A 27869-nucleotide genomic window follows, 5' to 3' on the forward strand; every position below is an offset into this window, starting at 1 on the left:
TAATGTCTCAAAACCAGCCATGGTTAAATATTTTTCATAATCAGATGCTTTATGCTTCATGTTCAATGCATGACGAAGACGACGTACCTAAGTTTAATTTGGAAGAGTTGCCTTCGGGTTTATATGTATTTTTGGGCCAAAGTTAACAACTTACGTTATTGAAGATTGGAGAGGCAAAAGAAGAAAAAATCCGGGCAGCATTTTATAATCTTGGCCAGAGAATGAAAATAAAGCAGAAATTTTAGGTCATCCATTTCTATCCACAATGACATGGCATATAACATAAGGGTATAATATATAATCTACTGTTCTGAATGACATTTAATGAAAATGGTCCCTTCAAATGCAAGCACACAATACATCAAGGTGCATAGTTTCACAAGTACATTCACAGGATCTATAATGTAAACCTGTGCCATAGTAGTTACAGAAAGCTTATTTACAATACAATAACGAGCTTATTAAAACATGCCCTATATAATCTCCAACATGTCTTGTTAGGCAGCTTTGGCAAAACCAACTCGGAGATTGCCATAGTCAAAGACGGTGTGATATACCCTCATGAAAACATCCCCAAGAATCCTTCAGGCAGATAGTGACAGCAGAATCAGAAAAATAAATGGAGGCCAAAGCTTAGAACACGAGATATTAATTCATTTCAAGCATGGTTGTTCTGTACTATGCAAGTTTATGCATAATAAATAATATAAATTGATTAACGTTACAAGGGTACATACCAGAGAGGACCCCGTGGAGGAGGAATGTCAAAAGCAATAAACCCACTAAGGCAAACTTCTGCAATGCCTTCTCCAGTTTTCAGAATATACTGAAATCACAAAGCATATTCAGAACCAAAACAAAATTAAAAGCCTAAGAGTTAGCCTTGGGATATAGATAATAGGTAATATCATAATTCGTAGTTGTATATGCCCCCCTCCAACTCAACTATATATCTACATCTTTTGAAAAGTTATTGCTATTAGTTTTTCTTTGAACTAAATTCCATATTCCAACTCAAAAGCCAAGATATTCACTACTTCCTGACCCCAATGTTCTTTTGACGCTCACAGTAAATATATGGAGTATAATCATCCACCAAAACTTCATTTAATTTATTAAAATTTTCAAAACTTAACCTGCTCAGGAGTGAGGGTGAAAGGTTTGTCTCCAACAGTAAACGTGATGTTAGGCAATCCATAAATGCTATTACAGTCTACTACTGACTCTCCATTTGGACTCGGCAAGCTCTCGCACAGCTGCCAATGATCAAGTGAAAAAAAAAATCAGCACAATGTATACTGATATAAATGTAATCCACAACTTGGGTTTCTGGACAGGATGGTTCAGAAGCCCTACCTGATTTACATAGTTGAATACTATCTCCTTGGTCTTCTTTTGTTTTAGTTGATTCTGAATCCAAACCACGAGCATCTGACAGGAAGTGCACAAAGCAGTATCTTTAGTTGACAACTCTCTCTGTTCCTTTTCGGTCACCATCTCAATTCCATTGCTGCACAGCATTAGGATTCAAAGTAAATTTTGGAGTCTGTTTCAGCCAAAATCTGATAGCATTATAAGCAAGAATGGAACCTAAACTCTCCCAATGGCAAAAAAAGAAATTTATAAACCAGTAATTGTAAACTTGATTGGTAGGTAATGGAGGTTGGTTGGTAAAGGAGGTTCTTTGACAACTTTTTTGCAGAAAATCTCTGCATATTGTACACTTGATTATACTTAGAACTTGACTTTAAGCTCACAGCCAGAATTATTAAGCATTCATCCAACATCTTCAAATCATTACTCAATTGAAGTGTACTGAATCAAATATGATAAAAAGGGGATACAAAAATATTGAAATATAAAAATGCTAATTACGATTTTAAAAGAACAAATCCTAACCTCTCTGATTTAGTCCTTTTGAAACATAAGCCAACCTGTGAGCATACATCATCGGGTCGTACCTGCAAATCAAGATCAAACTCATTTAAGGGTGGGGGGGTGAAAACACATGAAGGGAAAGAGCAAAGACTGCAAATTGAGGTGAAGAGAAAACTTCAAGGTTGGGCAAAGAGAACTTACCCCAGATACCAAGAGATCCCATAACAATTCTCCATATTCAGAAACAACTTCCTTACATTCTACACTTAAAACTCCTTCAGCTCCAATAGCATGATTGATTTCAGTTACAACAGTCTGAAAATAAAAGCAGACATAAAAAGTATAAATGAAAAGTTATAAACAATAAATCTTCAGAAAGATGTAAGCACGCACAGTTGGACCAGCAAGCAAAGATGTTCCTGAATCCACAATAGCAGCACAGCCACCCTCACAAACACCTAAAATAACATTGATATATGCCACAATTAGATACATTTCACAATCAAAGATTATGGCTACAAAAAAAAATGCAAAGATACGCTGTGTGCACAGATCACATTTCTTTAAAATATACTGCAGTATGAGAGACAAAAATACACACCAAGTTTGATCCTTATACCATATTCTAAATCCTTTTAACCACTCAATCACTCACTTATTTCCAAATCACACCCCAAAAGACAACTGAAACTATCTTTTAGCATTGAAGAACAATGAAGTTACCCGTTGAGAGACCTCCAATGAAAAAATCTCCCATTTCAATCTGAAAAAGAAAATATTCATGAGATTTTCCACAATAAAATATACATTTCCAGAGAAATCCTGATCAAACTAAGTTTTGTTTTGCTAACCTGCCAGTAACCCTTTTTAGTAACTGGAACATAGATATGTTCTCCTTTGAAGTGTTTAGGATCAACACCTCCAAAAACTAGTTCACCACCATTTTTCACTTTTGGATCACCATTGAGCCAAAAAGAGAACACCTGTTCGCTTACAAGATTTTGCTTCACCATATTGTACCTGTAGTTTATAATGTAGCAGAAATAAAAGGACATAAAAGACTTATCATTTGTCCTTCTGACATGGGAATCAGATGTAAATGAATTAACAAAGGACAGGATGAAACATACCATACTGGCACAGCATTTTCAACTGAGATCTCCTGAAACCCAAGCCCAAGTAATCCATCAAATTTAGCTAACACAAAGGAAAGACTTCCTTCTCGGGTAGCCTCGATGAAATCCTACAGTTGAAAAGGATAATATAATGGTGAATTCTCTAAAGTATTGCTGCAAAACTGTACAGTCTAGATGTGGGGACTGATGTATAAAGAAGCACTCACCTGATTCTTGACAACAACATCACCAACTTTAACATGATCTTTACTGAAAAAACCAGATATTGATCCAGATCCATATCTTATTTTACATGATGTTCCTGATTGACAAGTAAAAAAGTAAATTCAAAAATATTAAAGGGCATCCGCATAGCATCTTATTTTACATGATTATGAGAAGCTGGTAGTACCATTTTTGGTATATGTTTTGGATTTCTTTGACTTGTACCAATGATGGGTATAGCAAGCAATCTGTAAGAGAACATTGGTCAACAGGACTCATTGGTAGGGAAGATTGAATACACAGGAGTTAAGTTGAACTCACAGAAAAATAGCACTTCGATGATGGAACCCAGAGGTTGGAACTACCAGTATCAAATATGACATTAAATTTCTGCGGGGGTGTGCCAATTCCAATCTCTCCATAATATTGTGCATCCAAATAATTCTTCAAAGGTACTATGCCCTCATCGGTTGGTTTGCCAATATACTGATCATTTGCACCCAACACAGGTCTGCCTAATCTTAGATTTTCTCTTACCATTCTAGCTGCTCTGATACTATCAAGATCTAGATCTCTCTTCTTCAAACCAATTCTCAAAAGTCCAAAGGAGAAAGAAGGAAGCAGTGAGCATGTTAAAGCCCACAAGCAAAAGACCAACCACAAATAGTTGTGCCCCATCGTCAAGGAGAATCTGCCATGCAGAGTAATATGATAGTAAGAAGAGTCGGATATAGTCCCAATTTTGCATACAAAGTAGAAACCATGAAACAGAATCATAGATATAGTCCAAAATGAACAGCTAACACACCAAATCCTTATAGCCTAATTCCCACAAGAACAGAATCACAGATAAATTAACATTTAATCAGATAAACCAAAAAGACTATTATAAAAAATACACTCACTGGATATCCAATTATTCTTGTCAAGGTGTTTAACAAACCAAAATATTATTAGCTTGTAGTAATTCTCTTGCCTCCTTGTTAATCTCTTCTAAGAGTAATTTTTTTTTAATAAGAACATTTAAAATTGGAGAAAAGCTCCGTTGGCAACCTTCAGATTTAGGCCATGTTTAGATAAACTTTTCCATAAGCACTTACGGAAGAAAAAACGAAATAATTTTTTCCCATAAGCAAAAACTAGCTTATGCATAAGCTTTTTTTTTTTTTTTGAGGGAAATGCATACCCTAATCTATAGAAACTCTTTCATATTAGCTTTTCAAGAAGTTTATTTTTAACTTATGCATAAGCTAATTTTAGTTTATTTTACTTTTCTTTCTTATTTTTGCTTATGAGAAAGTTTTTCCAGGCCCTTACTTAATCAACGTAAGATCTTCATTTACAAACTTCATAAAAGACGGTATTAATGAGATTAATAGTTAGAAGGCATCCCAAATCACTATAAGTGGAATCTTAAGTGAGCAACACTTGTCTCCTCATCTAACATTCTTATCTCTTTTTAATGTTTATTTTCAGTTGATTTATCTGTTTCTACACTCGTTTAACCCATAATTAATAAAATAATGAACAGCCAAAAAAAGAAACTTTTTTTTTTCATTTAGCAATATCATACAGATTCCCCAAATCCATATTATCCATATGTGGAATATTCGAATAGATGCATCAAAAGAAAAAGAAGAGCTAAAAGTGAGACGAAACATGTTTACACAGATAACTTGAAGACAGATCAAAACCAGTGGAAATCTGAGGATAAGATATCACAGGAGAGAAGTCAACTGGACTGAACTCAACATAATCATCATATCATAAACATAGAAAAAGAGGGAAAAAATAATCAAAATCAAACCTGTACTATAGCAAAACTAGGACAAATCAAATGTAGTGGAAAATTAGAAAAAATCAAGTGGGTTTAACTCACTATGATGATTATATGATTAAATTTTTCAACTTATTTTGTATCTTTTGGCATATGCTATTAAAGATAAGAAAAATCAAACCTTTAGCTGGTGCAGCTAGCAGCGTAGTACTAAAGTCCAAAGCAGAGTTGATGCAAGAACAAGTTACCCACCAAGATAGGAAGGTCGTCTTGGAGCAGCAGATTGGATTCTTCTGAGGCTCATTTGATTTATTAGACACTTTTATATATCTTTTTTTTTTAATAGAGACTTGGTTTGTACACAAATACGTGTACGTACGTAATTGCCATAAAGTATCTGTGATGACATCAACGAGGCCATGCTTTAATGCTTTATCGAATTATCTTATCTTAGTATTTTCTTATCTAAGACTAAGATGTTCTTTCTGTCACTGCAAAAAAAAAAAAAAAAAACACTCGCTTTTCTCGTGCTCGTGCAACATTCTTTAGTTTACCAAGGGCAAAAAAAAAACTAGTATTTAATCAAGGGCAAATATATTAAGTGTCCCGTGACTTGGACGGTTATTAAATTTATACTTTAAATTTTATAGGAATATTTTAATATTATTTTTAATATATTTATTATTTGATTTAAATTTAAATAAATATTTAAATATTTTTATATACATATATTTTAATATTATTATTGGAGTATTGTTTTGGGTAGAATCTATTTCAGTATGATGATGTTTTTTATATTTTTTTGACTTTCTTTTTAAAATTTGATATAATTCATTTTTTTTGTTCAAAAGTTTAATTTGGGTTAATAAAAATTGAGTAAAGTTATTTTAATCATCATCATTCATGGGTGGATTGTTTTAATCATTGGTATAATTTTTTTTAAAAAAAAAATATATATATATATATAAGATAAATTAGATTTTAGCAAAACTTGTGCTGAAACTAAAAATCTCATTTTGCTTTTTAAAAATGAGATAAAATATTTTTTTAATGTAATCTATAAAATACTTTAATACACACACTCACACACACACACATATATATATATATATTATAATGTATATTGATATATACTTTTATGAATTAAATTGTTGTAGAAAATAATTTAAAATATTAAATTTTTATAAAAATTAATTTCAAAATATTAAATTGTTGCTTAATTATTTTTTAAATATTAAATTGCCCCACAAATTTATATATTATTACTTGTCTCACAATTTAACTTAACTTTAAAAATTAGTTTTTTTAAAAGGGAAAACATTTTGATTTGGAATGTAATTAAAGGGTAGTATGCGTAAACTTACTCTCTTACTCAATTTCCACCTAAATGATTTTCATTAATTCTTATTATTAGTATTAGTATCAATAGCTTACCATTTCATATAGTCGAACAAGTTATATATAAATAAAAATTATTAAGTCAATTTTATTTGGGATAAAATTGACAGAAGATAATAAAATCTTTACAAAAATAAAAAGTTTTGTGAATATTTTTTATTTTACTTAAGAGTGACTAATAATAAAAGAAATGATTTTTTTTCTTCTTTTTTCTTAAGATGGACACGTTGAGTTTTTCTTTATACAATGTATTACAAATGTTTAAGATGGGTCACTTGACTCAGGCCCAGGCTCTCTTCAAGCCTCAAGGCACAAGGAAAGGAAGAATAGCAGAAAGGTGTTTCTTCTTTGCAAAGGCGGTGAGGCAGCAACGTTCTCTAGCTCCGGTCTCTTTGTATTTTGAGGTAATTCTTTTACCATTTTGAACTGAAGCTTCAATTCAGCTTCAACTTCTTCCCTTTCATACTTATAATGAGTTTCTTTCTGTTAAACCTCATGTTGCTGCAACCTGAGTGCCAATTCATTCGTTTAGCCCTTATCTAACATGCTCATTTAATTCTGTTTCTGCTTAAAAATCAAAATCTGGTTTTATCTTTAGTCTGATTATTTGATGAGCTTGCTTTTTGTGTGTTTGTTAAAATGACCCAAAGGGACAGGTTGACTCTGACACGACTATGCAGTTAGACTGGGTCGAGAGATAATATATTGGTCACTTCTGTTCCTTGTTAATGAATAATTGGTGTAGAAAACTAGGAATCTTAATGATACAGAGGCTTCTGTTCTGATCATGTTACTTTTGTTATTAGGAAGTCTTGGTTCTTTTCATTTTTCTGCTTTGCTTGGATAGAAGTGTCTATATTGATTAGATAAACTTCTTCATCAGCACTTATAGGAGAATAAAATAAGAAAAAATGAAATAAACTTCTTTTATAAGCTAAAATTAGCGGGGATGGTTATTGGTCCCATTCCATTTGCTATTGGGAAGGGGTTAATCTTTTTTTATTCCATGTCTTTCCCGTGGAATTATGATTCTGCAGAGTAATAATTGCAATTCCATTGTTTAATCATTTTTCACCTCCCCTTCAACGTAACAAAATTGTGGTTCTGTTATATGTATAAAGAAATTGCATTTTTATTGTATTCTTTTATTACCCCAAACATAATAATAGAATCATGATTTTGTTGATAGTTTTTTTTACGCCCACCTTAACACAATAGAATTATAACTCCATTGTAACATTCAAATCCAAAGAAAGAATCGTGATTTTGTTGTAGAGTTACCTACAATGGAATGACGAATCCGTTGAACCAGAAATAGGGGAAGAAACAGTGTGTCCATCCCATTATTATTTATTCTCATTCTATGATTGTTTCTTTCCCCTTTTTCCTTATCTCCTTTCTCTTATTCTCTCTTTTATTTATCACAGAATCGCGATTCGATTCTCACCACGATAGAAGCACAGCCTCAAACTAACCAAGTGAGTCATGCTAGCGTTTTTCACGGCAATATAACCAACACGTTTTTCTGTTTCACCGTTTTTTTTTTTTGAATGCTTATGATTTTGTGGCTGTGTTGCATGCGTTTTGTTGATTGCTGAATCATTTCTTTCTTTGGTGGCTCTCAGTGCGGTGAAATTATTGTTTCTTGATAAATCTTTTGGTATCAGTATTTTCTTAATCTTGTTTAGGTGAACCCTCTTTGTTGTTTGGTAGGTTCCTAGAAGGTTCTGTTCTGTGTCAGAACATGATGTGAGTGAGTGCAGGAGATTCAGTCGCCCAATCAATTAAATGCTTCAATTTTTTTTTTGCATCATTTATGTTTATATGAGAAGTTCAGTGCTTCCATGTTTATATAGCTAATATTCAGCTCCTGGCCGCTGAGTTCACTGTTCTTGTGTTGATTAATGATATCCTCCACTTAATAGTCTTGCTCTCTGCTGACTTGATTATTTTGCAATTTTATTTTTTTGTACTTCAAGGATTCTAGGAAGTCAAGTTGTTAGGTTTTTTGCTACTTCTTATTCTTTAAATTGTTAATATTCTTTACATTGTGCAAGGAGGTCTCGGTGTTCCACTGTTTTCTCTGCTGTGCTTGGTGTAGGTTTATCTTACATGTTAATTTGGATTTTGCAGTATATTAATTGATTCTGTTCCCTATTGCTTGTGGCTACTTTGTGAGTTTGTTCCATATTTTTTTTGTGAATAATGCTTTGAAAAGGAACCGATGTTTGTGAGTGATGCCTGCACTTGTGAACCTTGGTTAGGGCTTGTCAATTATTAAAATATCACTGAATATTTGCCTGAAGTAAAGCTCATCTCATTTGAAGTTTTTATTCTTTCTGAGTTTCTTCATTTTGGAAAACAATAGTATAGTTTTGCTCTTTACTTGCAAGTTAACAAGTTGTTTGCATTTGATTATTTGTTTTGTAAATGAATTCATCAGACCTTGGTTTCAAATCTGTTTTACTTGTTAGTTCATTTAAATTTAGTCATTCGTGGTGAGATTATCATGTTTCTGTTATGGAATTATAAAGAAACTCTCTCTATATATAATGTATTAGTTGTGTAAATTCATTAGTTAATCGTATTATCGTAATTATTGTCAGGCATCAACAACCCAGTGATTGGTTGATTTACTAGTGCATATCAATGCATTATATTCATATTTTATAATAAACCGATTGTTTCATCATAATGTTGTTACTTTTATAAGTATGTTCTGATCAATTCCTAATGTATCTTTCTTTGATAGGAATTTCATTATACTCGTTTTCTCATTTCATTCGTTTAGCCCTTATCTAACATGCTCGTTTAATTCTGTTTCTGCTTAAAAATCAAAATCTGGTTATATATCTAGTCTGATTATTTGATGAGCTTGCTTTTTGTGTGTTTGATAAAATGACCCAAAGGGACAGGTTGACTCTGAGACGACTATGCAGTTAGACTGGGTTGAGAGATAATATATTGGTCACTTCTGTTCCTTGTTAATGAATAATTGGTGTAGAAAACTAGGAATCTTAATGATACAGAGGCTTCTGTTCTGATCATGTTACTTTTGTTATTAGGAAGTCTTGGTTCTTTTCATTTTTCTGCTTTGCTTGGATAGAAGTGTCTATATTGATTAGATAAACTTCTTCATCAGCACTTATAGGAGAATAAAATAAGAAAAAATGAAATAAACTTCTTTTATAAGCTAAAATTAGCGGGGATGGTTATTGGTCCCATTCCATTTGCTATTGGGAAGGGGTTAATCTTTTTTTATTCCATGTCTTTCCCGTGGAATTATGATTCTGCAGAGTAATAATTGCAATTCCATTGTTTAATCATTTTTCACCTCCCCTTCAACATAACAAAATTGTGATTCTGTTGTATGTATAAAGAAATTGCATTTTTATTGTATTCTTTTATTACCCCAAACAAAATAATAGAATCATGATTTTGTTGATAGTTTTTTTTACGCCCACCTTAACACAATAGAATTATAACTCCATTATAACATTTAAATCCAAAGAAAGAATTGTGATTTTGTTGTAGAGTTACCTACAATGGAATGACGAATCCGTTGAACCAGAAATAGGGGAAAGAAACAGTGTGTCCATCCCATTATTATTTATTCTCATTCTATGATTGTTTCTTTCCCCTTTTTCCTTATCTCCTTTCTCTTATTCTCTCTTTTATTTTTCACAGAATCGCGTTTCGATTCTCACCACGAAAGAAGCGCAGCCTCAAACAAACCAAGTGAGAATTCTCCCTTCTATTTGTCTCTCTTCATTAATATCCTTTGACTTTGTTCCATGGCAATAAAGCTTCCATCTTCGGCACACCCTACTCGATTCCTCAGATGGGTTTATCTCTCTTCCAGCTGTATTGCAGATATTTCAGAAACCCCTGGAATTCTTAAGCCCAAGGATTCATCTGAATTCGACCAAAACCTCAACTTTTTGAAAAATAAGCTTGCCCCAGATAACTTAATCCGTGCTCTGGACCGTACAAGCGATTTGAACTCGGCAGTGAGGATATTCAAATGGGCTTCAAGGCAGAAGAGTTTTCACCACACTTCCAACACTTATTTCAGGATAATTTTGAAACTGGGTATGGCCGGGAAAGTTTTGGAAATGAGGGATTTTTGTGAATACATGGTTAAGGATAGGTGCCCGGGTGCTGAAGAAGCTCTTGTGGCATTGGTTCATACATTTGTGGGGCATCATAGGATTAAAGAAGCTATTGCAGTCTTAGTGAATATGAATTTGGGTGGTTATAGGCCCCCAATTGAAGTTTTTAATGTTTTATTGGGTGCTCTTGTGGGAAGAGAGAGTAGAGATTTTCAAAGTGCCTTGTTTGTTTATAAAGAGATGGTGAAGGCATGTGTGTTACCTACAGTTGACACTTTGAATTATTTGTTGGAGGTTTTGTTCGCCACCAATCGGAATGAGTTGGCTTTACATCAATTTAGAAGAATGAACAATAAAGGGTGCGATCCAAATAGTAAGACCTTTGAGATTCTTGTGAAGGGTCTCATTGAAAGTGGTCAAGTGGATGAAGCTGCTACTGTTTTAGAGCAAATGCTCAAACACAAATGTCAACCTGATTTGGGTTTTTATACTTGTATTATACCTCTCTTTTGCAGAGAAAATAAAGTAGAGGAGGCTGTGAAGTTGTTTAAAATGATGAAAGATTCCGATTTTGTACCCGATTCTTTCATTTATGAGGTTCTAGTACGGTGCTTTTGCAACAACTTGCAGTTGGATTCTGCTGTAAGCCTCATAAATGAGATGATAGAAATTGGTATGCCACCAAAACATAATGTTCTTGTAGATATGATGAATTGCTTTTGTGAATTAGGGAAAATTAATGAGGCAATAATGTTTTTAGAAGATACACAAGTTCATGAAACTGCTCCTTTCAATACATTGCTCGAAGGTTGCTGCAATGCTGGTGAGGTTCTGGCAGCAAATGTTCTGCTTGAGACAATGTCTGAGAGAAACATAGCTGATTGCCAATCTTGGAATATTCTCATTAGATGGCTTTGTGAGAATGAAGAGACCAACAAGGCATATATACTTCTTGGCAGAATGATAAAATCATTTGTTATTCTTGACCATGCAACATATTCTGCTCTTGTAGTTGGGAAGTGTAGATTGGGCAAGTATGAAGAAGCAATGGAACTATTTCATCAAATTTATGCCAGATGCTGGGTTTTAGATTTTGCCTCTTATTCTGAACTTGTTGGTGGCCTCAGTGACATCAAGCATTCTCAAGATGCCATTGAAGTGTTTCACTATATGTCAATGAAGAGATGCTCTCTTCATTCCTTGTCCTTCTACAAGTTGATAAAATGTGTATGTGACTCAGGACAGGTCAACCAAGCCATAAGACTATGGCAATTAGCTTATTTTTGTGGTATTTCATGCTGTATTGCGACACACACGACTATCATGCGTGAGCTGTCAAAATCAAGAAGGGCAGAAGATCTGTTAGCATTCCTGTCACAAATGTTGATGGTAGGAAGCAATCTTGATTTGGAAGCATATTGTATACTTTTTCAAAGCATGAGTAAACACAATAAAGTAAAGGAATGTGTTTTATTTTTCAATATGATGGTCCATGAAGGTCTAATACCTGATCCGGACAGACTATTTGATCAACTTTCATTCATAGCCAATCATTCTCAGTTATCTATGATTCCTAGTGCAATTGATAGAATTTCTGATGGTGACATTTTGAATCCAGCAATGTTTGGCTTACTGATAACTGCCTTGCTGAAAGAGGGTAAGGAACATGAGGCTCGTCGATTACTGGATTTGATGTTAGAAAAAGGTTGGCTTCCTGATGCAACCACTCATAATTTATTGATTGGATCTGATGTTAGAGAAAGGAGCCAAGCAATGTTGTTTGATAATTCTGCCTCACTGGATTCTGTAAGCTATATACTTGCAGAAGGCCTTGGAGATGCATGAAACTTCAGCATTCCATAAAAAGAATCTTAATTGCTTAATGTGCCAGCTCCATCACGAGTGCTGCTATCAAGGATTGTTTTTTCAGCACCTAGCCTTGCAGCAATAAAAACAATTGTCTCACTGACAATTCTTTCAAGAGATGCAGATGGGCAGATGTTAGCTTTGTCAGATTTATTTGCCACGCTCTACTTGGTAAGATGTGAAATGACTTGTGATTTGTATATGACTTCACTTAAAAGGATAGATTTACTCCTTTTTACAATGTATACATGACATGCTTTGTCTGTGAAGCTATTTTATTCTTGGTGCAATCATATGATCTCAGATGTGCAAGTTTTTGGCAAATTACCAGCTAGCGCTGACCAGTGTGGCAACTTGAGGATTTTAGATTCTTTTCAGTGACAGTTAATGTTTGCATGCGTGCACATCCACACTCACATTAAAAGCATGATCTTCTAATCTTGTTCCATTGATTTGCGGAAACTAACCTGTCTAATTTATATGTTGCAGATGACTTTTCATTACTCTACATCTATGTTAATTTGACAATGCTACCTATCAACTGATGTTTAAAAGAGTTATTTTTTGTGGTCAGAGCCACTATGGTTCATTGTCTTTTTACTTATTGAGTGTTCTGATGCCCCATGCTATATTTAGCTGAAGGGGATGTTCAGATTGCTGGAAAGCTACTAACTGCTGATTGCTGATTTAATCAAGCTGCCAACTGAATGAGGGGGGTGTTAATCAAATTCAAGGGAATATCTGTACTTGAAGAAAGACTATCTGTACTTAATATAAAATGATTTCATGACGAGCCATTTCTATATTCTGGGCAGGGTCATATTATTTTATTTAATTTTTTGTATACGATAGCAACAATGAGGTATGAATATGTGGAATATTCGAATAGATGCATCAAAAGAAAAAGAGCTAAAAGTGAGACGAAACATGTTTACACAGATAACTTGAAGACAGATCAAAACCAGTGGAAATCTGTGGATAAGATATCACAGGAGAGAAGTCAACTGGACTGAACTCAACATAATCATCATATCATAAACATAGAAAAAGAGGGAAAAAATAATCAAAATCAAACCTGTACTATAGCAAAACTAGGACAAATCAAATGTAGTGGAAAATTAGAAAAAATCAAGTGGGTTTAACTCACTATGATGATTATATGATTAAAGTTTTCAACTTATTTTGTATCTTTTGGCATATGCTATTAAAGATAAGAAAAATCAAACTTTAGCTGGTGCAGCTAGCAGCGTAGTACTAAAGTCCAAAGCAGAGTTGATGCAAGAACAAGTTACCCACCAAGATAGGAAGGTCGTCTTGGAGCAGCAGATTGGATTCTTCTGAGGCTCATTAATTTAATAGACACTTTTATATATCTATTTTTTTAATAGAGACTTGGTTTGTACACAAATACGTGTACGTACGTAATTGCCATAAAGTATCTGTGATGACATCAACGAGGCCTTGCTTTAATGCTTTATCGAATTATCTTACTATTTTCTTATCTAAGACTAAGATGTTCTTTCTGTCACTGCAAAAAAAATAAAAAATTAAATAAAAACTCGCTCGTGCACGTGCAATATTCTTTAGTTTACCGAAGGCAAAAAAAACTAAGTATTTAATCAAGGGCAAATATATTAAGTGTCCCGTGACTTGGACGTAGGGGTGGGAATAGGCTAGGCTGACCTACAGGGGTCTACGACCTGGCCTACATAAAGTCTGGTCTGGTCTGGCTTATTTAATTAAAAGACTAGGGTTAAGTTTTTTTAAAAGCCTATTAAATTAAATAGACAAGACTTATGCTTATTAAAAAAGTCTGATAGGTCGGCCTATATATATATACTTATATTATTTTTTGGATACAATTAATATTATTTTTAAAAAAACTAGCAAATTTCATTCCTATAATTAAATAAAATTTTAATTACAAGGTGTGAATCAGGTGTTCCTTTATATTTCTCATTTTTTTATTAGTTTTCCTATTTGTGTTAACAGTTTTTTTTCTTTTTTCTATTGCTATTAGGTTTCCTTTTTCTTTTATTACGTTCCTGATAAAAATCATATCTTATCATATCCCTATACAAAAATCATATCCTATCATATCCCTATACAAAAATCATATCTTTTTTCTATCAGGTTTTTTTTTTAACTTTCCTATTAAGTTCCTAACCAAACAAAAATTATATCTTATCATATCTTATTACGTTCCTATACAAAAATCATATCCTATCATATCCTATTAAGTTCCTATAGGTTTCCTTTTTTTTTAACTTTTCTATTACATTCCTAACCAAACAAAAATCATATTCTTTTCACTTCAAGCTTTTTAATAGAGGTAATGTTTAGCCTATTATAGAAGGTGTGTTATTTATTTATTTTTTGGTAACTAGGAGTATTAAAGATTTAATGTGAAGAAGACTTTTAAATAGGTTTTTAAATAAGCTACCAGACTAGACTAGGCTTTTAAAAAGGTCAGGCCGAACCAAAATAAAAGTCTTTGATAGGTTATAGGCCAGGCCCAGGCCTCAAATTAATCATAGGCTAGGCTCAAGCCTTTTAAAGTCTGGTCTGGCCTGGCCTATTCTCACCCCTACTTGGACGGTTATTAAATTTATATTTTATAATTTATAGGAATATTTTTTATATTATTTTTAATATATTTATTATTTGATTTAAATTTAAATAAATATTTTTATATTTTTATATACATATATTTTAATATTATTATTGGAGTATTATTTTGGGTAGAATCTATTTAAGTATGATGATGTTTTTTATATTTTTTTGACTTTCTTTTTAAAATTTGATATAATTCATTTTTTGTTCAAAAGTTTAATTTGGGTTAATAGAAATTGAGAAAAATTATTTTAATCATCATCATTCATGGGTGGATTGTTTTAATCATTGGTATAATTTTATATATATATATATATAAAAGATAAATTAGTTTTTAGCAAAACTTGTGCTGAAACTAAATAATGTCAATAAAATCTCATTTTGCTTTTTAAAAATGAGATAAAATACTTTTTAATGTAATCTATAATATACTTTAATATATATATATATATATATATATATATATATATATATATATATATATATATATATATGTATATTCATATATACTTATATCAATTAAATTGTTGTAGAAAATAATTTAAAATATTAAATTGCCCCACAAATTTATATATTATTACTTGTCTCACAATTTAACTTAATATTAATTTTTTTAAAAGGGAAAACATTTTGATTTGGAATGTAATTAAAGGGTAGTATGCGTAAACTTTCTCTCTTACTCAATTTCCAGCTAAATGATTTTCATTAATTCTTATTATTAGTATTAATATCAATAGCTTACCATTTCTTTAGAAAAAACTATCTTAAAATTATTTTAATATGCAAAATCTTCAAACAAATTGCTTTCACATCTTGATTCATTGACATCACCCAATGGGGAGAGCAATATCTAAGGAAAAGAACAATGAAGATAAATTAAAAAAAAAAACACTAATTCTTAGAAATTAAAAATGGTCCATAAGCAATACTCACCAAATGGGGAGGAAGAATATAAATCACTTGGTATGGAGGCAGGTTATTCGATACGTTTCTCTTTATTTGAGGAAGAGGAATAGCATAAAGTTACATTCTGATTATTCCAATATATAATACAGCAGAAGATTTAAATAAAAGGAAACTTTGTCGTTTTAAATAAAAAAGATTTCAATTAATTTCAATAAAAAAAATGTAAGACAAAGACATTCAATTAAAACTGATTTATAAAAAGTCAACAAATACTAATTGATTTAAATTTTAATTCAATTAAAATTGTTTTATGTAACAATCAATTAAAATTGAAGAATGAAAGGATAATTACTTTCTTAAGTGAAAATGAACGATTCTTTTATTTTATAAGGGTAATAGAATAGTGCTAAACAAATGTATTGCACCAGAATGACAAAATTTGATTGTCAATTATAAATGAATATTAATAAAATCTTAAATGCTCTAATTTACAAAGTACATCTTAATTATCATAATTATATATATTTGATTTAAAAATTAATAATAATATTTAATATTTTTGTGAAGGAAATGAATAAAAAGTTGTCACATCACATCATCCCATGAAATTATACATACATATATATATATAGTTATTGGCCTCTACCTAAGTGCAAAATTATCCATCTACTTTAAACTTTAAATTTCACCTTCTTTGTCCCTCTTGCAAATCTAAGCCCTTTTTCAATCCATCCCTTTTGAACTCTTCTTTGCGCCCAAACCTTCACCCCTTCTCCTTCCCAACCAACGCCCAAACCCTTCTCCTTCCCAATCCTAGGTGTTTTTATTTTTTTTCGTTATTTCTAGTTCAATAGATTTGTAATTTCATTGTAGGTAATCGTACAACGGAATCCCAACTCATGCCTAAACCCTTCTCCCTCTCCTTTCCAGTTTGATGTGTTTTCTTCTTGCTTCTTTTGATTCAACGGATTTGTGATTTCATTGTAGGTAACTCTACAACAAAATCACAATTCCGTTTTCTTTTTGTTTGGAAAAAAATAAGTAACAAAATTGTGATTCTGTTGGGATTTATGACACAACCAAATCATAATTTTGTTACCTATTTTCTTTGGGATTTAAATATCACAACGAAATCATGATTCTACTATGTTAAGGTGGGTGTAAAAAAAACTAACAAAATCATTATTTTGTTGTTATGTTTGGGGTAATAAAAAAAATACAATGAAATTGCGATTTCTTTATACATTATATATCGGAATCATAATTTTGTTGTGTTGAGGGGGAGGTGCAAAAATGATTAAAAAACAAAAATGCAATTATTACTCTACAGAATCATAATTCCTTGGGAATGACATTTTGGGAATAAAAAAAAAGATTAACCCCTTGGTATGGCCCAATAGCAAATGGAATGGGAGGAATAATCATCCCTGCTTGGGTCACCCTTTACAGTGTCAAGTATACCAAGGCATCCCCAAGCTTGACATAGCTCACAGAGAGAATGGGTATGGCCTTGCACCATAACACATATTACATATTTCACTTGCCATACTCGAGTCCATGTAGTGTCAGCTGATAGATTGGATGCAATGCCCTTTACCATTGACTGTTTACTAACCTACTATATCCCCTGGGGATTCACGTCTCGTGCAAAGCTTCAATACTATGAAGATACTTGTTTGTATCTCATACTGGAAACGCAACATCCTGTTTTGGAATTCCTGTTGACTCCGGAGGAGTATGATGAGCGAGACAATGTTTGTCAATACAATGTGCATCAAGTACATCTAGTAGAGGCTATAGAGGACCGAGGTGACCATTTGGACATGTCGCCCAAAGAGAATGAGGAGTACTAGAAACTTTTAAGGCAGTTGGAGCCAATGTCTAAAGAGGAAAGTGACAAACATTCCAAGGACGCGTCTTAGTTAATTTAGTATTCCTAGTGTAATAAGTGGTCTACTCTAGTCCTAGTTTTCTTTAATGTTTTTGATGTATTTTGAGAGATATTTTCTCCATGAACATGTATTTTATTATAGTAGGAATGTAAAATGTATTTTGTGTATTATCACACTATTATGGGTTGTATTCGTATATTTATCTTTGACACTACATGTTTTATTTTATTTATGTATGAAAATTGAGTTACTCTACATCTGCATTTATTTTAATTTCATAGAACTATTTAGCATTTTATGAATAACGTGTTTTATTTATGTGTGTGCTTGCGTGTGTGTAAAATAAATAAAATCAAAGTGTCTTCAAGCAATATTTTCGGTCTAAAATTTGAGGTGTTACTAGGAACACCTGTGATCTCTACTTTAGGACAAAAAAAATTAGTAAAAAAATTTATCTTTGTGAATTTAGTGTAATTTTTTAAACTATTTTTTTTAAAAAAAACTATTCATCCATGTGAAGTATTAATACCCATTTGTTAGATTATATTTAAGGAATTATTATGTTGGGACCAAATTTATTATGACTTAAAACTTAAAATTAAAACTAATTTAATGACCTCCAAAATAAAATAAAATTTGTTTTAATTAAAAATATCTTTAAGTAAAATATAATTGTTTGAAATTTTAAATTTGTTCCATGGGCGAAATTCAACATGAGATATATAAAATAGTATAAGATGTAGAAGCAAAATTAGTTAATAAATAAATAAAACAACAATGAGTTTGATTGGACTGCGAAAAAAAGAGATAAAATAACAAAGAATAAAAGAGTTGAGGTTGATTCTACTAAGTCACCTCCTCATTCAAACAAAGATCACTCATCTAGGTCAAAGCTCAATTATTATCAACAACTCACTAAAATACTAAAACCCTGATCCCTCGATGGGAAAAATCTAAGCCTCTTGACCAAACTACTAATCTCTTGACTAATCTTGCTAAGTGAGTTGCTTTAAGAACAAGAGTTAAAAGATGACAAATAAACCTTTTCTATCCTTAGACACAAAACCTTTTAGGTGTTTCTCTCCATATATAAGTTCAAAAGCATTTCCTAACGACAATTTAAATCACAACATCAAGTAAAGGGTGATCAAACCAAAGCAAACATTAATGCATAGAAGAAAACACTTAATAATAAATAATAAACATGGATTAATAATCAAAATGTAAGCATAAGGATAAGTTCAGTTACATCAACCCCAAAAATGGATAAATCTAACTACATAACCATAAGAAGAAAATAAGAAAATAGATGAAAAAGATGATGAAAAATGGTAAGGAAATCATGGAGAGCAAGGGAGAGAGCTTCCCAACCTTCACTTCAACCCTAAACAGCTCCCCCTAACCAAATAGAGTCAAACACACTACACTATTTAATGCTTGTAATTTACAACCTTGGAGCTTAAATAGGATCAAACACACTACATTGTTAATGACTTGCGCATTAAGGCTGGCTTTCTCGTTAAACACACATACAAAAATAACACTTGTCCAAGTGATTTTGCGTTGAGCTTAAGTTATATGCTAAGCCTATATGCAAAATAGAATTGTTGTAAGTGATTGTGCACTGAGTTTGGCGTTCGCGCTGAGTCCAAATACCATGAAAAAGAAATAATGTGTTTAGCATGAAGTGTGTATTGAGCCTGACATATCTGATCCCTACAGCCTCAAAATTTTCCTTTAAAATGGTATTGAATTGGGTCCAACACCATCTATCTTTTTAAACTAAAATTAGATGAAAAATCAAACATTTAGACCATTTTAAAGCTATACTAATTTATTCAAAAATTAATTATAAACAAGACCAAAAAAACTTATATATTAAAATATTAAGATAATTATCTACAAAATGATCATTAAAATAAAGTTTCTAAGACAATTATCAGCTAATTGAAAATTTTTCAACGGATAACAATGACATCATTCAATTCATTTTAATGATTCATATTCCATTAATTAATCCTAATATCATTAAGTGAGACATTTCTTCTATTTGTAAATAATTATAATTTTAATGATCCATGAGATTAAAAAATAATTCAAATTTATTGATTACATTTTAAATTGATTTAAAAAAATTATATTATATGATATTAAATTTATTTAATGTATTATTATGGTATTTTTTATTAATTACCATGATTTTTTATATAATTTACATGTATAATTAGAATTAGAATTTTAATGATGTTTTGATTGATTCAAAATTAGTACAAATTGGCCCTGATCGAAAAATTTCTTAAATTTGTGTTAAATATAAGTGATATTTATTTAAACGTACAGTCCCTAAATAAAATTCAATAAAATGTAATTAAATGATATTAAATAAAATCAACGTAAATTATACAAATGTCGTCCCCCTGTTATAATACTAACCCGGCCTGGGTCACTTGACTCCGGCACAAGGAAAGCTGCTTCTTCTTTGCAAAGGCGGCGAGGCACCAACGCTCTCTAGCTCCGGTCTCTTTGTATTTTGAGGTAATTCTTTTACCATTCTGAACTGAAGCTTCAATTCAGCTTCAGCTTCTTCCCTTTCATGCTTATAACGAGTTTCTTTCTGTTAAACCTCATGTTGCTGCAACCTGAGTGCAATTTATTCGTTTAGCCCTTATCTAACATGCTCCTTTAATTCTGTTTCTGCTTAAAAATCGAAATCTGGTTTTATCTTTAGTCTGATTATTTGATGAGCTTGCTTTTTGTGTGTTTGTTAAAATGACCCAAAGGGACCATTATATTAACTCATAAGATAAAATTAGGTTTTTGGACTAGGCCAGCTCTCGCACAGCTGCCAATGATCAAGTGAAAAAAAAATAAAAAAATAGCACACTTTATACTGATATAAATGTAACCCACAACTTGGGTTTCTGGACAGGATGGTTCAGAAGCCCTACCTGATTTACATAGTTGAATACTATCTCCTTGGTCTTCTTATGTTTTAGTTGATTCTGAATCCAAACCACTAGCATCTGACAGGAAGTGCACAAAGCAGTATCTTTAGTTGACAACTCTCTCTGTTCCTTTTCGGTCACCATCTCAATTCCATTGCTGCACGGCATTAGGATTCAAAGTAAATTTTGGAGTCTGTTTCAGCCAAAATCTGATAGCATTATAAGCAAGAATGGAACCTAAACTCTCCCAATGGCAAAAAAAGAAATTTATAAACCAGTAATTGTAAATTTGATTGGTAGGTAATGGAGGTTGGTTGGTAAAGGAGGTTCTTTGACAACTTTTTTGCAGAAAATCTCTGCATATTGTACACTTGATTATACTTAGAACTTGACTTTAAGCTCACAGCCAGAGTTACTAAGCATCCATCCAACATCTTCAAATCATTACTCAATTGAAGTGTACTGAATCAAATATGATAAAAAGGGGATACAAAAACATTGAAATATAAAAATGCTAATTATGATTTTAAAAGAACAAATCCTAACCTCTCTGATTTAGTCCTTTTGAAACATAAGCCAACCTGTGAGCATACATCATCAGGTTGTGCCTGCAAATCAAGATCAAACTCATTTAACTAGTGTATGCATAAAATTAGTGTATGCATAAGTTAATTTGTAGAAATTCTCTTATATTAGTTTCACCAAAACCTAATTTTAACTTATGAGTTAATTTTAGCTTATAAAAGAAGTTTATTTCATTTTTCCGTTCTATTTTCTTTTCCTTATAGGGCTTATGGAAAATATTATCAAAACAGGGCCTAAATCCTAGTTTTTATTATGAAACAATACCTCCACGGTCTGAAATGTGACTTCTCTGAATTTGACTTTTGAAAGAAATGAGATAAAGCTGTTTAATAGGGACCATTGTTGCATATATTGAGACAATTTTATGTTTTATAAATGCTAATGGGTAGTGTATGTAGCTACCCCACCCTGCTGCAATATGACCTTATAGCTTCTGCTGCTGCATTAGCTCTGTGATAATGAAGCTTGTCTTTGTCAATTTTGATTCTTAAAGTGCATAACATTTTATTAACCTGTCTTGCATATTGTGTGGCTATTTTTATACAGTTTATTACAGAATTAAAAACTAGCATAGGGAAAGTTCTACTAAAAAAATTCGAAGTAGTTTCCACAACATGCAATATAAGCAGCATCAGGAGATATTTTGTTCCTTGCATATACTTGATTCCATCCTACTAGCCAATTAGGTATCAACTTTATTCTGTTCTGCCCTTACAATGATTATTTCTTTTATTCTGTTTGATTTTCATTTTGCATCAACCATTTTTAAGTTTATAATTGCCATCTCTCAATTGCAATCTCAGGCACACTGATACAAAATGACTTTCTGATATGTTTTACTGTTATATTAAAGTTAGAGCCATTCTAGTGAACATCTTTCTTATGCACACTTGAACAGTATGTTGAGGCATTAGCTGTTAACTACCAAGGGATATTTGTGTCAGGTAGATAACACAATGTCGCTGAGGCGTTTCTTAGGCTATTCTGATGGTGAGGTCATGAGGTCTGATGCAAAACCTTGTTCCAGGCTAATGAGGCACACAGCTGCAATCTTTAGTGTTGGTGGAGCATTAGGATTTTGGGTCCTTTGCCGAATGCACTATGGTTTGTTCTACCTTTTGCCCTTGCTTCTCTCTTGTTCTATCTGAACTTTGTGACTGAATTGCTGACAACATTGCTTTCCTGTGCATGGCAATTAAAGTAAATCCAGCATTTCTGGAGCTTTTTATTGACAGTTTTAATGTTTTTCTGAATCTCTAAATCAACTAGTTGAGACCTGAGGAAAAAGGTTGTAAAATAAATATGTATATTCCTGATAGATTAACCTTCAAAACCCCAAGAGAAATTTATCATGTACCTCAGTACCTCACAGCCTCAAAGAAGAAGGTTGGTCTTCTATGCTCCACAATTGTGGTGCTGTGGGGTTGTAACTTACAAAGACTTTAACACTCAAGTCAGTAGTAGGTCAGAGTCAAGAGATGAGTAACAGAGAGATAACATACCTTGAAGCAGCTAAGTTTAGGGTTTAGATAACATCTTTATGTTTATCTTTAGTCACCAATGTGGACAATTCCTTGTTTGGCCATGCCCTAGTCAAAACATATAGATAGTTAGATACTAGAAGAAGCCAAATATATAAAAGAATGGAACTAAATAAAAAACAATTTTTTTTCTTAATTTTACTAAGAATGAAAAACAATGAAATGACTTCTTTTTTTATCCGGAAGATATATCCACATTGCATTAATCAAAATGTCAAATATCGAGTAATTTTTCATTTTTTGTTTTCTATAAAAAAAATATAGGACACTTAAGATCCTAATTAGAAAATGTACAGTAAATATCCTAAAAATAGGCGATCTAATCTGTGATATATATAGGAACTAAGTCAACTAAATCAAATATGTATCGTATCTCCTATGATATTTCTGTAATATGTGATATCTCAACACAACTGTGAGCCAACGTGACTATTGCAGCTTTCTAGTCTAGTCTTTAGTATTATAAAGTCTACTTAATTAGTTCACTTTAACTGAACTAAGTGAGTAGTCAGTACTCTTTTCTTGATATTAGCAGCTTTTTTTTTAGGTGAAAGTGTGAGCAGCTTTTTAAACTAGTCAAGCTTGTTCTTTTTGTTCATTCAGTTATTTCAGTGTAACAGAGTGGCCGGATTAATAAGGAGGGGAGCATGCTTCTTATTTAGAACCAAGCCTCCATACTTGTTTCTTGTGATGGAGTTTCTCTCTTGAAATGATTTTATGAGGTTTTAAACAGTGTAAAAAATTCTCTACTGTAATTCATCCTTATGTATTCTCTCAATCTTTGTTGGTTATGCAGGTCCTCGAATTACAAATCCTAGGAGTCTTCGTTGGGCAGCATGTGGAGCTGTAACTGCGAGCTCAGGCACGGCTTTGCTGGTTCGTTTGTTTAGTCCTGAATGTGAGCCCCAGAATATAGCTGCTTATGACAATAAAAACTAACTGGTGTTGTCACCCCCTTTCTTTTTCCCCTACTGATAACATCATAATATACTTGATGAGGTAGGTTGCAATTATCTCGCATGTGTAAGTTTTATGGTATGGATGACATTTTCTGGCACATCACTAAGGGAAAATTTGGCTAATTAATCCAACTATTCTTAGATGCTATAAAGGGTAAAAAATTATTTTCATTCTCTTATTTCTCCCCTGAAAATTTTCCTCCAACCATTTTTCATTCCAAATTAGTCGTTCAACTTATTTATTTCACATACCGATTATATCAAGGCTACTTTTGTTTAGAGCATCACTGATTAATTTCAACTGTTTCTTATATGGCAATAACGATGTTAACTTCATCTTAAATGGTAATTATCCTTTAACAACATGATCTGGTTCGATTGAGTAGAGAAGTCAACAATCTTTGAGCTTTGAGACAGCAATTTGTCTCTCAACATTGACGGATTAATAGTGATTGGGTGCGGTGAGATAGGAGGGAGACCAAAGGTCTAAAACTGAAAAACAAAAACAAAACAAAAAAAGGGAATAAGAAAAAAGAAGAAAGAACTTTTGTTATGTGTCAAATAATTAGGCAAAGATGAACGAACTCTTCGTTATGTGCCAAATAATTAGGTAGAAAACAAAATCAAAACAACTTTTTTTCACAGGAAATTCGATGGATTCGTATTCTATCATCGCACGTAGCTTTGTATGCAACTTTGAAGCCAAAGCCAAATAGTATAACACGTTATAACAAAAGTTCTTTTTTAAAAAACAAAAATCTGCCAATGTCGAAATATAATTTATATATTATTAAATAAAAATGAATATGACTAAGTGGAAAATGAAATCGACAAGTATAGAAGTTATCATGTAGAGTCCTAACTAATATGGTGTTGTTGGTTTCCATATCACCGTATAAAAGTATATAATTGTTCAACCTCGTTAAAAGAATATATATTGCCTTGTTTTTATTTCAGGAAAGTTTTAGTGTATATATTTTCCAAATATATCTGTTTTTTCTTCGTAAGCTTTTCTATTAATTCCATGATAGATAACATTCTTCCAAGAGGAGCAGATCCTTATGTAACGAGAAAAGGATTTAAGTGAATTTAGTTTTAATAAGGATTTTACTTTTTTATAATTCCTAGATTTTGACAGTGCTTTGCACAGGATTAAAAATAGTTTGAGATTTTTATTTAGATTTTGTATTGTATGTAATGTAATTTGTTATATTTTTATTTTATACTTCCATAAACATAATAATTGAGATATTAATGTGACATGACATTAGGTTAAATGCTCTTTTCTATTAATTAAGTGAAAAAATGTACTTTCTTTTATAAATAAAAAATTCTATGGTTATATTTTATACATAATTTTTATTTTAATATATTGACAATCTATGTATAAAAGAAAATTAAAATTTGTCCGAGTAGAAAAAATCATGAATAATTTATTTAAGTGAGAACATAATAAATAAATAATTATTTGCTTAAAAATCAACTCAGAGACATACCTATTTAGTGTAATTTTTTTTAATTATTTAAAAAAAAAACTATTCATCCATGTGAAGTATTAATACCTATTTGTTATATTATGTTAAAGGAATTATTATGTTGGGACCAAATTTATTATGACTTAAAACTTAAAATTAAAACTAATTTAAAGACCTCCAAAAGAAAATAAAATTTGTTTTAATTAAAAATATCTTTAAGTAAAATATAATTGTTTGAAATTTTAAATTTGTTCCATGGGCCAAATTCAACATGAGATATATAAAATAGTATAAGATGTAGAAGCAAAGTTAGAGTTAATAAATAAATAAAACAATAATAAATTTAATTGGATTGTGAAAATGTAAATAAAAATAGCATAAATAAATAAAAAATTGTTTTTGGCATTTTTACGAACACATAGAGTGCGATAAAAAGATGTAAAATAACAAAGAATAAAAGAGTTGAGGTTGATTCCACTAAGTCACCTCCTAATGCAAACAAAGGTTATTCATCTAGTTCAAAGCTCAATTATTATTAACAACTCACTAAAATACTAAAACCCTGATCACTCAATGGGAAAAATCTAAGCTTCTTGACCAAACTACTAATCCCTTGACTAATCTAATTAAGTGACTTGTTTTAAGAACAAGAGTTAAAAGACGACAAATAAGCCTTCTCTATCCCTAGACACAACACCCTTGAGGTGTTTCTCTCCATTTCTAAGTTCAAAAATATTTCCTAATGACAATTCAAATTACAACATCAAGTAAAGGGTGATCAAACCAAAACAAGCATTAATGCATAGAAGAAAACACTTAATAATGAATAATAAACATGGATTAATAATCAAAATATAAGCATAAGGATAAGTTCAGTTACATCAATCCCCAAAATGGATAAATCTAACTACATAACCACAAGAAGAAAATAAGAAAATAGATGAAAGAGATGATGAAAAATGGTAGGGAAGTCATGGAGAGCAAGGGAGAGAGCTTCCCATCCTTCCCTTGAACCCTAGACAGCTCCCGCTAACCAAATAGAGTCACACACACTACATTGTTAATGCTTGCAATTTACAACCTTAGAGCTTAAATAGGGTCAAACACATTACACTGTTAATGGCTTGCGCACTAAGGCTAGCTTTCGCCTTAAGCACACATACAAAAACAACACTTATCTAAGTGATCTTTGCACTGAGCTTGAGTTGCATGCTAAACCTATATGCAAAATAGAATTGCTATAAGTGATTGTGCAGCGTTTGTGCTGAGCCCAAATACCATGAAGGAGAAATAATGTATTTAGCATGAAGTGCGCATTGAGCCTGACATGTCTGACCCCTTTAGCCTTAAAATGTCCCTTTAAAAAGGCATTGAATTGGGTCCAACACCATCTATCTTTTTTCATTTATTTCTACACTAAAATAAATTAAAATTAAATGAAAAATCAAACATTTAAACTATTTTAAAGCTATATTAATTTATTGAAAAATTATTATAAACAAGATCAAATAAAATTAAATATATTGAAATATTAAAATAATTGTCTACAAAATGGTCATTAAAATAAAGTTTATAAGACAATTATTAGCTAATTGAAAATTTTTCAATGAGTAACAATGACATCATTCAATTCATTTTAATGATTCTTATTCCATTAATTGATCCTAATATCATTAAGTGAGACATTTCTTCAATTTGTAAATAATTACAATTTGAATGATCTATGAGATTAAAAAATTAATAATTAAAAAATAATTAGAATTGATTGATTACATTTTAAATTGATTTTTAAAAAATTATATTATATGATATTAAATTTATTTAATGTATTATTATGGTAATTTTTTATTAGTTATCATGATTTTTTTATAATTTACATGTATAATTAGAATTAGAATTTGAATGATGTTTTGGTTGATTCAAAATTAGTACAAATTGGCCCTGATCGAAAAATTTCTTAAATTTGTGTTAAATATAAGTGATATTCATTTAAACGTATAATCCCTAATTAAAATTCAATAAAATGTAATTAAATGATATTAAATAAACTGCAATAAGAATCGTTACTTATTATAGTCCCTAAATAAAATTCAATATCATTTCAGGAAATCAAAGTAAATTATACAAATGTCGTCTACTATTTACGAAAGGTTGAAGGTCCATAAAATAATTTATAGAAAAATAATCAGAAAATAAAATAAAATCCGTAAATTAAATTTTTTTATAGAAAAATAAAACAAAGGTATACTGTATTTAAATATAAAATAATTTTTCAGTTTTTCGTAAATTTTTTATTTTTACAATTAAGCGTTTTAAAATTTTATATAAAAGTGTTTTTAAATTACAAATTATTATCTACTTAATTACAAACTGGAAATGTAAAATGTAAAGTTCTAAAATTTATATATCATTTTATTTATTTATTTAATTTAATTTATATATCATGATTTGAATAAAAAATATAATATTTTTTAATCAAACAATATAATGTTTTTAAATATAAAATTATAATATAAAAATTAATTCTACAATTACACTTTTATCTTAAAAAGAGTGGGAAAGTAAAATTACTATTTTATCCT

At 31.2% G+C, this 27869-nt stretch overlaps 3 protein-coding genes and 1 long non-coding RNA gene across 13 annotated transcripts; 2 read left to right on the forward strand and 2 right to left on the reverse strand.

Annotated features, from left to right (window-relative positions):
* Positions 1-320: 320 nt before the first annotated feature.
* LOC547993 (aspartic proteinase) lies at positions 321-5389 on the reverse strand. 3 transcript variants are annotated; one of them, XM_003555728.5, is made up of 14 exons: positions 5177-5389; positions 3540-3909; positions 3406-3466; positions 3221-3315; positions 3009-3121; positions 2730-2898; positions 2602-2641; positions 2272-2336; positions 2080-2193; positions 1900-1961; positions 1357-1510; positions 1137-1256; positions 738-826; positions 321-582 (listed from the first exon to the last, which is right to left on the reverse strand). In XM_003555728.5, the coding sequence occupies exons 2-14, from the start codon at positions 3894-3896 to the stop codon at positions 498-500; spliced, it is 1524 nt and encodes a 507-aa protein (XP_003555776.1). In that variant the 5' UTR covers positions 3897-3909; positions 5177-5389; the 3' UTR covers positions 321-497. The 3 variants fall into 3 exon arrangements, with proteins under 3 accessions (XP_003555776.1, XP_006605777.1, XP_040869110.1); XM_006605714.4 differs by lacking the exon at positions 5177-5389 and adding an exon at positions 5026-5123; XM_041013176.1 differs by lacking the exon at positions 5177-5389 and adding an exon at positions 4886-4903.
* Positions 5390-6639: 1250 nt separating this feature from the next.
* LOC100779200 (pentatricopeptide repeat-containing protein At5g64320, mitochondrial) lies at positions 6640-13164 on the forward strand. 5 transcript variants are annotated; one of them, XM_041013178.1, is made up of 4 exons: positions 6644-6797; positions 7821-7871; positions 9303-10131; positions 10267-13164. In XM_041013178.1, exons 3-4 carry the CDS (start codon positions 10017-10019, stop codon positions 12348-12350), a joined length of 2199 nt encoding a protein of 732 aa, XP_040869112.1. In that variant the 5' UTR covers positions 6644-6797; positions 7821-7871; positions 9303-10016; the 3' UTR covers positions 12351-13164. The 5 variants fall into 5 exon arrangements, with proteins under 5 accessions (XP_014628435.1, XP_040869112.1, XP_003555175.2 ...); XM_003555127.5 differs by having other exon boundaries at positions 10081-10131; positions 10256-13164; XM_014772948.3 differs by having other exon boundaries at positions 10081-13164.
* A 7004-nt stretch (positions 13165-20168) lies between these two features.
* Positions 20169-23936, forward strand: LOC100305789 (uncharacterized). Of its 4 annotated transcripts, XM_014772209.3 has the most exons (4): positions 20169-20317; positions 21859-21998; positions 22257-22416; positions 23650-23910. In XM_014772209.3, the coding sequence occupies exons 3-4, from the start codon at positions 22269-22271 to the stop codon at positions 23790-23792; spliced, it is 291 nt and encodes a 96-aa protein (XP_014627695.1). In that variant the 5' UTR covers positions 20169-20317; positions 21859-21998; positions 22257-22268; the 3' UTR covers positions 23793-23910. The 4 variants fall into 4 exon arrangements, with proteins under 4 accessions (XP_014627695.1, XP_006605291.1, XP_006605290.1 ...); XM_006605228.4 differs by lacking the exon at positions 21859-21998 and having other exon boundaries at positions 22211-22416; XM_006605227.4 differs by lacking the exon at positions 21859-21998 and having other exon boundaries at positions 22261-22416.
* On the reverse strand, positions 20602-21505 carry LOC102664366 (uncharacterized). The gene is made up of 3 exons (XR_420299.4): positions 21274-21505; positions 20731-20884; positions 20602-20624 (listed from the first exon to the last, which is right to left on the reverse strand). It is a non-coding gene; the product is annotated as an uncharacterized lncRNA (long non-coding RNA).
* Positions 23937-27869: the final 3933 nt, after the last annotated feature.

The sequence above is a fragment of the Glycine max genome, chromosome 20, assembly GCF_000004515.6.
Source record: "Glycine max cultivar Williams 82 chromosome 20, Glycine_max_v4.0, whole genome shotgun sequence".
Taxonomy (NCBI): domain Eukaryota; kingdom Viridiplantae; phylum Streptophyta; class Magnoliopsida; order Fabales; family Fabaceae; genus Glycine; species Glycine max.

Bases quoted from the DNA above. Each gene is read 5' to 3' on its own strand.
- LOC100779200 (XM_041013178.1), top strand. From the start codon at position 10,017: ATGATTGTTTCTTTCCCCTTTTTCCTTATCTCCTTTCTCTTATTCTCT. The intron at 10,132-10,266 runs GTGAGAATTCTC...GCTGTATTGCAG, and splicing joins CGCAGCCTCAAACAAACCAA to ATATTTCAGAAACCCCTGGA.
- LOC547993 (XM_003555728.5), bottom strand. From the start codon at position 3,896: ATGGGGCACAACTATTTGTGGTTGGTCTTTTGCTTGTGGGCTTTAACA. The intron at 3,316-3,405 runs GTACTACCAGCT...CTTGTCAATCAG, and splicing joins CAAAACATATACCAAAAATG to GAACATCATGTAAAATAAGA. The intron at 2,337-2,601 runs GTAACTTCATTG...ATGTTATTTTAG, and splicing joins CATTGGAGGTCTCTCAACGG to GTGTTTGTGAGGGTGGCTGT.
- LOC100305789 (XM_014772209.3), top strand. From the start codon at position 22,269: ATGTCGCTGAGGCGTTTCTTAGGCTATTCTGATGGTGAGGTCATGAGG. The intron at 22,417-23,649 runs GTTTGTTCTACC...TTGGTTATGCAG, and splicing joins CCTTTGCCGAATGCACTATG to GTCCTCGAATTACAAATCCT.